The sequence below is a fragment of the Seriola aureovittata genome, chromosome 10 (assembly GCF_021018895.1).
Source record: "Seriola aureovittata isolate HTS-2021-v1 ecotype China chromosome 10, ASM2101889v1, whole genome shotgun sequence".
NCBI classification, from domain to species: domain Eukaryota; kingdom Metazoa; phylum Chordata; class Actinopteri; order Carangiformes; family Carangidae; genus Seriola; species Seriola aureovittata.
In genome coordinates this window covers 2,284,762-2,297,169 of record NC_079373.1, presented here as the reverse complement: position 1 = coordinate 2,297,169, position 12,408 = coordinate 2,284,762, and the positions used below count along the sequence as shown (strand labels likewise).

The window sequence follows — 12,408 nt, the reverse complement described above, 5'->3', positions numbered from 1 at the left end:
TTAAGGTCAGAAAATGGCGTAATAATAATAATAATAATAATGATGATAATAATTAAAATAATGAAAATAATGAATTATTTTTGAACCTGAGAACATGGGATTGCACTTTTAGCAATCCCACCTAACAACATTTTGCTCCAAGTAAATTCCACAAGCTACCTTGAAGTGATGAACAATATATTTTCATTTGCACATTTGAGATGCTTTCTTACCTTGCATGTCACCTGACCTCTCGCTCATGATTTCAGTACTGAGTAGTACTACCCTGTTATTCCAGATTCAAATTGACTGCGGAACCATGTGTTGCTCTATGTTCAGTAGCTGTACCTGCTTATATCCATATTAATTAAAAAACATTTTAAAATCTAGACTATAGGCTCCTCTCCCCTGTTGTTACATTGTACTGTGGTAAAAGGCAGTACATAAATATAAATGCTACATCATTGTCCATCTCAGACATATCCAGGTAAATGGGAACTCCAGTATAAGACCCTCTCATTCTGCTAAATGACCACATCTTTCAAACCTGACCCCAATTTGTAGCTATCTGTTATAAATGTGTCATTTCCAAGTCCAAGTTGTTTTTAGCTACGCTAGCAGCCTGAGAGTGTGTTCCTCAGCTCACCACTGTGGCTTCGACTACACCACCTCAACAAATACTAGATGTGTTGCCTTGAAATTCTGTAGAGATTCATGTGACTCCTGAAGACTTGGTGATCCACCGACTTTTCCTCTAGCACCATCATCAGGTCAAAAATGAATTTGTCCAACAGTTTGGTTTACTGTATCACCAGAGACGTGCAAAACTAATAACTGCTGTGCTTTGTGTTAAACAACAACAACAACCCTAAATCTCTGAGGAATGAGAATGGCATTAAATACACAATGTAAGGCATCCTGATCATAACTTGCAACATGCTGTTGAGTATTAGCCAAGCTGAATTGGGGCGAGTGGAAATCTGCTGAGCTGCAGCAAAAACACAATTGATCCTCAGTCCCTACATTCATTCGGTGTCCGGTCTTCGATGAAGGGCTGAAGCCTGTTCTAACATGCTCTGGAAACACTGCTTATGACTGTCGCAGGAAACTTATTGTCCACTTGCAGACATGCATCCTGCTGTGTTTGCAGCTGCAGTCACAACATGTTACACGCATTGTGAAAATAAAAGCATCATCTGAGGACACTGAAGAACGGTCATCAACCTCCTCAAACAGCATGACAGCGCAGGGTGTCCTGTGGTTGCAAGCGGTGACATCCTGGGCTATGGAGAGTCAAATATAGCCAAACAATATTTATCCAGACCTCAAACTTCACTGAACAGCTGACCCAACAGATGTTAGGAAATGAGACCAGTCAAGTTTGTCATTTTATTAAAAATGTTACATGAAGATGAAGATGATTATGTATTTCTTATTGTCCAATAATATTCTTTCATTTCACAAGCTTCTCCAACCTGAAAAGTGTCCTATTTTAGGACAGCAGTTATTTTTGACCTGTGACTTCCCAGTTGTTAATCGACCTTGATGGAACATTTCAGCTGCAGACGTTTCAGAAGAGAGGGATTTCAGTGGAAGAGCAGGAGATCTCTGTTGCTGCGTGGCCACAGAGGGAAGGCCTGGCTGTGTAGCTGCTGCCAGGCCTGCTGGTACGACTGGGATGCCTGCTTGTAGTCCCAGTAGGTCTGCAGCTCTGTTTCCCTGAAAACACACACACACACACACACACACACACACACACACACACACACACACACACACACACACACACACACACACACACACACACACACACACACACACACACACACAAGGTAAGGGTAAGATTAAGCATTAAAGTTAAGTTCGTTTTTTTCCCAACTTGTATTTTGTTTTTGAATAAACATTAAATTCATTCAGTGCTCTCTGAATGGATACAAATGCTCATTATGCTGGACAACAGAGTGCTTGTACAACAATGCAGGTCAGTTTTTGTGCCATCGTGGTGTAACCTGATCACGAGTGTGGCCTGCACAGCTTATAGCTCAGCCTTTTGTGATACAAACATTTTTATTTTGTATGACTATTTTGACTATTTTCAAAATTTTGGGATTGAATATAAAATCTTTTGGTTTGATGTTTCTTTATTTAACTGAATACATTGCATTTGGTTTGTATTATTGTTACTATAATGTAATACCTAGATGCAGATTTTTTTATTAAAGGAACTATTTAAACTATTTTCCAGCCTTAGCTTTCAAATAGCACATGCCACATATTTGTAACTTATGTACAATCTCAATTTGTGAGCACTATGTTTATAGCGTCATAGTTTTTTTTTCTGGATTTATTTTTGCTTATCACCTTAAAAAAACGTACAGTGCTTTATTATGTAATTTTAACCACGTGCCTTAAGAAGAAAATGTGCAGATGAGGGGAACGGTTTGGATCTCAAGTGGCAGACTGCTTAATTTCATACTTTATGTCAGACACAAAACTCTTGTCACCAGTTGTTGAAGAAAATGTTGTCATTGTGTGCTGGAGCCGGGTGTATGAGTGTGTATGAGTGTTTGTGTTATGTTGTTCCATGTGTGAGGCAGGATGGACTGGAATCAAGTTACCTGCTGAAATGCTGACGAATAGAGAGAACACTGTTCTCACTTTGGAAAGGATTACCAGCAATCAATACACACACACACACACACACACACACACACACACACACACACGCACACACACAGCATGTGAACAGGGACAACCTCCGGATGCACAGGAGGCATCTAATAGATGAAATGTGAGCACTAAATGTCACACACAAAGGCGCACACAGAGAAAGACATAGCACACATATAACTGCACACACACAGACAACTTGCTGTGTAATCTCTGAAAGCTGTGGACACCCTAGATCCTTTGGAAAGAAATATCTGAGACATTATATGACTTGTTAACAAAGCACAAGAAGCTCATACACAGTAACAGCAGCACTGACACGCTGGCCTCAATGTACATGAAGAAATAAAAAGGCATTCATTTTGTATTCACTTGTCTTTTATCCAGATTGCAGTGTGACTTGAGAGAAGCCTTAGAGCCATTCATTAAAATCAAAGCTCAGACCATGAGTTCTGCTGGAGGGAAAATGTCAGTGTGACTGTGACACATAAAACATGTACTTATTGCTGTTGGTAATTTGGGTCACTGTTGATTCAGCAGCAAATGAGATGAGAGTTACTGAAAAGGACAAACTGATGAAAGCCAGATCATCATTGGGAGATCTTCATTAGTTTCTGGGGTTGTTCAGATTTAGTTTGAGGCTGTTTCAAACCACAGTGAGATTATGAAAGAGCCCATTGTTTGTTACCTGAGAGAACTGGGAAGTGCTGAAGGGTTGGTGGCAGATACCAGAGACAGAAAGGAGTGGAAAAGCTCCAGTTTACACAGAAGAGACCTGAAGACACAAAAACACAGAAATATTACTTAAAATTTGGTCTAAGAGAATAGTTTATGGTGATAAAATGCATGAAACATAGACAATGTATGATGAGAGTGTGTTGGCTCCACCTGGCTTTAGCTGTGCCGAAGGCCTTCTTTGTGACTCCATGTTTGTAACCGTTGGCAGTGACATCTAGTGGCTGCTCAGTGACATTACACCAGCTGATGGCTGAACCACACGTAAACAAGACAAGGTGAAAACCTGGTATATGTCTGGACAGACATTGTCTGACAAAACACCAAATACATAAATGAAAGACAAAGACTGACCTCTGGTTTCAGATAGATTTACTGTTACATTGTCACTCACAGAAAAAGTAAGAAGAGACACAATATCTTTCTTTTTAAGTTATTTTTCAAGCTTTTGCCTTTATTTCAGGCATAGTGAGACAGGGGCAAAGACAAAGTGTCTTGCGCTCCACCAGGTGAACCACTGGGGCCTGAAACAGACTCTCTTTCTTATTTAGTCCGTCACACAGAGCACAGCCTCCGTCTGGACCCACAATAGTTTAGTCTTTATTTTCTTCAACTCCAGAATGTAACAGACTTTTATTAGAGGCAGGTCTTTATGTCTGACTCCCCCTGTTTGATATGTAGATTTGATCATAGTCCTTAGTACAAAGCCTCGTTACTGATGACTTCTTCTTTCTCTGTGTGTCTTATGTTTAGTTATTCCTCTGCCTCCTTTAGTAATAATGATACATGGAATGAAAGTAGTTTATTTGCTGTAATGGAGGTGAGTCTCAGTGTATTGGAAGCGCTCCTCCTGTTCCCTGCAGTTCCCGAGCAGTCGGGAAGCCAAAGCAACTCGGTAGACTGCAGCTCGGCACTCCATTGACCAGTGACGGAAATATGATCAATCAGTCAGTCTATAAGTCATAATTGTTGAGGAACCTTTGGAAGGACTCTGATCAACTGACATACAGAAACTGAGCCATCGTTATTAGTTACACCTGTGCTTTTGCTGCTGTAACAAGTCAAACTGTCTGCTGTGAGAAAGATTTATAGTCTATGCAGTTTGGTGACCTATGCATAAGTGTAATGGAACAGCATAACTGAAGTCACCTATCACAAGTCACTTCCCCATTATTTAGCACAAAGTCAGATATATTGATGCTTTCAACAAAATCAAAGTTTCCCCAACACAATTACGACTTGGATGGTGCAAAATGAAACTATTTACAACTTGTAATTACTATAACTTTGATATGACATGAACACACAAGGGTTGTGCAATGTTAACCAAAATCCAATCGTCCTATTGTCACCCTGTGAAACTGCTGATAGCCAATATGATTGAGGGGTGGGCTCTCTCAAACCTGAGTGATGACAGCAAGATGACAAATACATTTATACAAATACATATCTTAAAACAAAATTGTCATCATAAATACTGCGTTAATTACTTACATTTAATAACCAGAACACTTACAATATTCATTCAAAATGTAAGTGAGACAATCCTACCTGCCCCACAGGGGGAGATGCGTCCCTGTCCTGCCTGGTGTCGCAGCACTGTCTGAGCATGGCTGAAGGGAAACTCCAGGCTGGATTGGAGCAGCACTGGTGGACACACAGAGAAACCAGCAGGGAGGTCTGATACATGGGAGCACCTGGGAAGTACATGAGGACTACGATCAATAAATCTGCTGTGACTCACACTGAATGTAAAAGTATCCTTTCAATACTCCAACACTGTTACAAATAAGAGAGACCACTGGGGTTTTGTAGATGGTTACATTGTGGATGTTCAGCATTTATAAATTTGATAAAATTAACAAAAACAATACCTAAATTAGAGATAATTAAATTTTTAGTTTCATTCAAAGAGGGAATGAACCACTCTACTATTCTTCATCAGAAAGCCAATATATTAGCCTCATTCTTTACTAAGGTCAATCAGCATTTCATGATGTTTGAATATTTAGTTTTTATCTTTTCCATTATACTTCATCAAGATGCAAAGAAGAATAATACATTTTGTGAGTATCGGGTTTTTCATTCTCATATTACCCCATGATGATCATGTGTTGCTCTATGTCATTCTCATTGCCTTATCTCTTTAAAAATTCTATATGTAACATTCAGCATCCTTTTGCTCGCATAGCATCCTAGGCATCATTCAAAGCGGTGATGTGAAGGTCAGACTGGGAAAGAAATTCAGCCCTGTATGATAGTGCCAATCTAATTAAAACAGACGTGAACATATAGTACCTTTAAGCAAGCACATGGTGTAATACATCCATTCCTGCAGGACCTTAAAATACCTTGTTCCCAATGGTGCATAATTGTTTAATTTTTGCACCACACTCTCTGATGACAGACCCAAACCTAAAAGCATGCTATTCATTCCACCTGTGCTTAACAAGCCAAAATGTTTGTTGTGAAAAATGTCTGTAGAAACCCTGAATAAACCGTACTGAGCAGAAACAAGTGCTGGGAAAGTGAGGTGAAAAGCCGTGATGAATTTAGGGGCTTGAAGTTTTAAAAAAAGGGCAGATGAAAATACACATCTTTTTATATGAATAATTAGTCAAATTTATAATGTGAAAGATCATAAGTCATAGTGACATGCCCACAGAAAATGATCACCTAACTAAGCTCTATGGAGCTTTTTTGGGTTGTCCGTCCATCCGTTCTATTCTTTTTTTTTTCAAGTTATTTTATGGGGTTTTTTGTGCCTTTATTGATAGTGCAGTAGAGAGAGACAGGAAATGGGGAGGCAGAGAGAGGGGGAATGACATGCAGCAAAGGGCCGTCCGAAGCGGGACTCAAATTGGGGCCAACTGCAGCGAGGACTGTAGCCTCTGCACATGGGGCGGATGCTCAACCAACTGAGCTACTCGACACCCATCCGTTCTATTCTTATGAATGCAATATCTCAGTAATGCCCTGAGATGCTTTCCTCAAATTTGGCCATAACATTCACTAGGACTCAAGGATGAACTGATTCGATTATGGTGGTCAAAGGTCAAAGTCGTGGTGACCTCACAAAACACAGTTTTGGTCTTGTGAACGTGATATCTCAGTAATGCCTTGAGGGGATTTGTTTAAGTGTGGCTCAAACTCTCACTTGGACTCAAAAATGAACTGATTAGAATTTGGTGGTCAAAGGTCAAAGCTAACTGTGACTTCACAAAACAGGTTTTTGGCCATAACTGAGACAATTTAACTCAAATGTCCATAAGGAAAAAATGAAGTGATGAAATTTTACTGTATATCCAAATGCTCAATGGTCAACTTCACTGTGACATCAAAATGTTCTGCAAAAACACTCATGCTGTGACTCAGGAAGGAGATTGTGACTATATATCCTGCAACTTGGCTGGTTAGGGGACGGATAAAACCACAACACTGTAATTCTAGTTTTTTTTAACCTTACAAAGCTCGTTTTTTTGGTTTTCTGCACAGCAAATGATTCTCTCATCAACCTTGTTTCCAGCTGCACAGGCAGCTCTTTTCAGCAAAGAACAGCGTTTTGCCTGTTCAGCACCAAGCTGCAGGTAAGTTTAGGGACTAGAATATGAGGGAAGTTAAACATTTAGCAGCTAAAGAGACAGATATTTTTCTCAGGAGTTGGTGGAGACCAAAACAGATTTAAAGTTGACTGAATATTTAATTTGCATCCACAAAGTTGCCAGAAACATTACTCCAAATGAATGCTAATGTTACTCTGTGTCTGCCGGATTAGCAACTGTGTGCCAACACATTCACCATAACAACTTTAAAAGATATTTATATGTCAAAATATTGTGTTTACAGCTTATTCAACAGGTCAACAAAATGCATTTTTAAAAATTGGGCCCTGAGGGAATATTCTTTTTGAAGAGGCTCATAACTTGTAGCTGCGTCCATTATTTTCCTCTGACTATTGGTTTTCATATTTTTTTCAAAACATTTGCAAGAACCTGATCAAGAATAAAACTGTTGGCAATCGCAATAAGGGCAGAGGCAGGAATTACAGGAGTGAAGGCAGGAGGTAGAGAACATAAATTGTTTCTGTATGCGGATGACATCCTTTGGCTTTCTGCGGACCCAAATTCATCAGCCCCTATTCTTCTAGACACAATTGAAGAGTTTTCACAAATTTCTGGCTATAAAATCAATTGGCACAAGTCAGAGGTTATGCCGGTGTCCAGGGGATGCCATCCGGCAGCGGTTAGTGCACTCCGATTCAGTGGATATCATCAGGGATGAAGTATCTCGGTATAAGACTGACTGCTGACATGTGTAATATTGTGCAACTTAATATGACTCCGTTGCTTCAGAAAATAAAGACAGACCTAGACAAATGGAAATCAATAAATCTTACACTTATCAATACATTTAAAATGGTCGTTTGCCCTAAGTTTAATTACATATCAATGATGGTACCTGTGACAATTCCTGCTGGGATCTTTAAGCAGTATAATCAGATAATTAATGACTATCTATGAAAAGAAACCCAGAATCACCATGCAAAAGCTTTATGAATCAAGAAGAAAAGGGGGCCTAGCCTTACCCAATGTGGAACTTTATAACATAGCATTTGAGATGGTAAAGTTAGCCAAACACTGGGCCAGCTATGGCTCACCCCTTGGATGGACACAAATAGAAAAGGAAATCACAGCTATATTTGAACTAATTGAAACCCTATCACAAAATGCTGTGGGTAATCTGACGGTTTTGTGGGGGTAATCCAATCCTGCACCATTCCAGGGTAGTATGGGCAAAGCTACACAAGATGCTCAGGATATCCCAATACAGACAAGATTATGCCTCTATCTGGAATAATCCATCTATAAAAATGGACAGGAAACCTTTCCTGTGTAAGTCCTGGCTGGAGGCGAACCTGAATAAGATTGGAGATCTATATAAGGAAGGGGTGTTTCTCTCATTTCAAGAAATCAGTACACGTTTCAGCCGGAAAGAGAAAGGAGACTTTTGGCGGTACCTCCAGTTAAGAAGTAGTGTTAGAACCTCAGGCATTAAACCAAGCGAAGGGGAAAATGTGATCAGACTCTATTTTGAGCGGCCCAGTTCTGCTCACTCGGCCTCAGCTTTCTATAATATGGTTGGGGATGCCCAGTGTGGGAAACATAATAATTTAAGACTAATTTGGCAAAGAGATCTAAATTGTGACATTGAGGAAGATGTATGGGAAAACATAATAGCAAACACAGGGTGGTCCATCGGGGACATCCGAGGCAAATTCACACATTATAAAATTATTCACAGGTATTATTACACGCCAGTAAGGCTCCAGAAAATGGGCTTGATACAGAACAACCTGTGTTGGAAGTGTAATGCACAGGCAGGTACCTTCTTACACTCACTGTGGGAGTGCTCTTTGGTTTTTCCTTTCTGGAAAGAGGTTATAGGAAAACTGGGTGAATGGCTTGGAAAAAAACCCTACCAGAATCCCCCCAACTCTGCCTACTGGGAGACAGGTCAAGGTCACCACCAGGAATATCAAAAGCAGAATTCGGTTTAGCACTGACAGGCTTCATCACGGCAGCTAGAATCATTCTTCGCCACTGGAAGAGTCAGACTCGACCAGAACTTACTGACTGGGTTAAGCTGATGACGGATAATGCCTCCTATGAATTGATGATAGCAAGGTTGAATGATAACAAAGGGAAATTTTACCAGGTCTGGGGTTATGTTCTGAATCATATAAGAGGGGAATAGGTTCCTATAACATGTGAGGGGAGGACGACTCGTGTATATATATTTTATCATGTACTCTTTTTGTGGACACAGTGTTTGGTGTTGGGAGATGTGCTGCGCTGTTTTGTGTACGTATGTATATTTATATGTATATGCATATTTTTTTTCGTTTAATACGGTTGATTTGTTTGTGTTGAAGTCTGATGTCTCTTGTATGATGTTTGACATATAAAAAATTGAATAAAAACTTCAATGACAAAGAATAAAACTGTAACAGCAACTAGCAGTTTAGTCTGGTTCAGAAAATAAAGAAAAACAGCAATAGCAATTTCCTAAAGCTCAAGGTGAGGGCCTCAAATTGCTAAAAGATATTGAATTTACAATAATATTTATTAATAGGCTAATTGTTTCACAATTTTTCCTCACCTTGTGACCAAAGCTCTCTGCATGACCTCTTGGCTGTATGGGCACTTCCCCACCACCATGATGCTGAAGTAGAGTGCCTCCTGTAGGTAATGGGAAAGCAGTGCACCCTGGAAGCCCAGCACTGCCCAGTGGGCCAGCTTGTCACTGCAGGAAAGGGACAGAGTTGGTTCTCCCCGCCCAGGCTTCACCCTAAGCACCCCTGTGCTGTGGTACCCCATCCCAGGATGCAGAGGGTCAGCTGGGCCACCCGGTACACACTTGGCCCCTGTTCTGTGAATATCTGGAACCTGTGAATGCAGTCCAGCACTGTCGTTGGGGCCTCTTGTTTTTATCTCCAGTTGTGCTGAATCTTCCAAGACATTCTCCATGGGTGTTTTTATTGACTGACCCATCTCTGCTGTCTCCTGATGCTCCAGACGTGGCAGCTTAGTGTTTTGTGCTTCACTTGGTTCCTCAGCTTTCCTTTTCAGGCCTCCTCGTACATCAGTCCCTTCATGACCGTTTACAGATCTGACAAGGGGGCAGGGCTGAGACTGGCTATCTTGCTGCATGGGTATGATGGAGGCATCACCACCTGGTAATACACAAGAAGTTTCAGACTGATTTTTGTCTTCCTGGACAAACCAATGTCATGGTGTCAGCTTTTACTTTGCAAAGGCTGACATTGATATCATTGGATTAAAGGTGTCTGATACGTATACAAGGCCCTGAAACTCTTAATTGGAACAGGAAAAACAGACAAAATATATGCTTTAAATAAATACATCTAAATTGTGATGAATAAAAATATATGACAAAAATATATAGCTTGAGTTAAATCCTGTGGATCGTATCACATAAGATGCTGTTGGTCATTTATAGGGCTGGATAAAAATAACTGATTATCCGATTAATGTAAATTTTTATTAGACTGATTTAATATCGATTATTTAAATCCCAAGATCGTTCTTTGCTTTTACTCAGTACAGGTGCATCTGAACAAAACATGTGGTTCAGTTAGGGCTACATGATGTGTAAAATGTCAATTTTGTCGGAATAGAGTTAATACAACATGATAATATCCAGCCCCAGTCATTTAACAGATAGACAGTTAGGTAGGTACACTGGGAGCATACTCGACTCACAGGGAGTGTGACTTGTAAAGAAGAGGAATGAAACTCCCGGCTGAAGCCTCCACTTCCCCTGCTGATCAGCTGGACAAAACACAGAGCCGTCGCCCCCACTCACAGCTCTGTGCAGTTCCTTAATCAGGTATCTATAAATAAACACACACACACACACACACACACACACACACACACACACACACACACACACACACACACACACACACACACAAAACATGTAAGCAGCTTATACAAATTTCTATTTATGCTCAAGGGTCGGCATGGACCCAAAACTGAATATCTATACAGACCTAATACATCCCCGTCTGGCAATGACTTCTGCATGGCTGTCATTGAGTACATCACCTGAATGGATGGCAAATCAAGGAAAGAAAAAAAATGTATCAAAGAAATGAAGAAAAACATCATTCTAGTAATGAATTGTGCAATGGACATTTGAAGTCTCAGATCTGAAACAGAACCAACTGAAAAAATATATAAATAAATAAATAAAAATTAAAAAAAATAATGATGGATGATAAATGCACCATTTCTATGATCATTTAAATCATTCCACATTTTGAACTGTGCACAGACTAATGAAACTAAAAAATGTAAATAAATACATTTAGGCTGTTGGCAAATGAATTTGGCTGGACTGCCAAAATAAACTCAGAGTATGGGAGAGAGACAGAGTATTCAGAGCATAAAGGTCAATACACACACACCATTGGGACTCATGCATGTCTGTCCTATACATTTGGTCCCAGTTCCGAGGGAAACAACCTCCTTTTTAACTGTGTAAGAGATAAAAAAAAGTAATTAAAATGTTATTCATCACATTGCAGCTTCATACTAATAACATACATAATACATTTTCATGTGTTCATGTTCTAACTCATTTGTTTTGCTGTTTCGTTGCTACTTTGAGTAGTCTACGTGTAGGCAGAAAAGCTTTAGTTTTGTATTCTCAACATTCAACGCTTGTCCTGCACAATGTAACACGGACTGGACTGTGCCCTTTATTTTACCAATACACAGTAACATAGAAACAGCTCAAAGTTAACATTAATAGTATTAACGCCGCGATATGGCGAACAATATCACAATGAGATATCACAATGGTTTGCTTAAAGGTTTGAAAAAGGACAGATTTTGTCTATTTACGGTCACTGTTAACATAAAGAGAACAAGAAATATGTAGTGGTTCACTCCGTTGTACAACCTGTGTCAGAGTTAGCACACCGGGTGATTTTGACCACAGCGGCCAGCAGGGTCCACTCTCTGCCCGGCTCAGGCTTCCCTCTCCGGGGCAGCTGGTTGAAACGCTCATAGCATAACTTGGCGATTTCATCCGCGTTCACCATGTTAAACCGGACAGGGACGTGACAGTGGAGACTTACGAGGTTTACAAATATGATTTAAATTAACAGTAAACGTATTTTAAACAGTTACAGTGTGACATAAACAACATACGAACATTATTTTTGATAAGGTGAGCTACAAAACTGCTTGGAGGCACCTCGAGAAAACGAAGACGTTACTTCCGGGAAGGGTCAAGGATTGCTTTACTTTCACAATAAAGGTCCTCAATTTATGGATAACTGAAAATGATTGCCTTAAATGAACAGCAAATATATAACAAATTGTTGAATTATATAGTGTTTTCGAAGTAAAGAGCGCAAATAACTTAGCAGAAATTATATCCGATTCAGTTCGAAAAAGTAGGATAAAATTAAATACCACCAAAATTAAAAAT

At 39.8% G+C, this 12,408-nt stretch overlaps 1 protein-coding gene across 1 annotated transcript; it reads right to left on the bottom strand.

Annotated features, from left to right (window-relative positions):
• Nucleotides 1–1,354: 1,354 nt before the first annotated feature.
• Nucleotides 1,355–12,182, bottom strand: adat1 (adenosine deaminase tRNA specific 1). The gene is made up of 9 exons (XM_056386314.1): nucleotides 11,875–12,182; nucleotides 11,378–11,446; nucleotides 10,961–11,015; nucleotides 10,668–10,798; nucleotides 9,544–10,117; nucleotides 4,936–5,081; nucleotides 3,538–3,637; nucleotides 3,338–3,424; nucleotides 1,355–1,698 (listed from the first exon to the last, which is right to left on the bottom strand). Exons 1-9 carry the CDS (start codon nucleotides 12,014–12,016, stop codon nucleotides 1,566–1,568), a joined length of 1,437 nt encoding a protein of 478 aa, XP_056242289.1. The 5' UTR covers nucleotides 12,017–12,182; the 3' UTR covers nucleotides 1,355–1,565.
• Between the last annotated feature and the right edge of the window lie 226 nt (nucleotides 12,183–12,408).

Coding starts and splice junctions, on each gene's coding strand:
- adat1 (XM_056386314.1), bottom strand. CDS start 12,016: ATGGTGAACGCGGATGAAATCGCCAAGTTATGCTATGAGCGTTTCAAC. Junction 10,799..10,960: donor GCCAGACGGGGATGTATTAG/GTCTGTATAGAT, acceptor GTTTATTTATAG/ATACCTGATTAAGGAACTGC. Junction 10,118..10,667: donor CTTTACAAGTCACACTCCCT/GTGAGTCGAGTA, acceptor GTGTATTACCAG/GTGGTGATGCCTCCATCATA.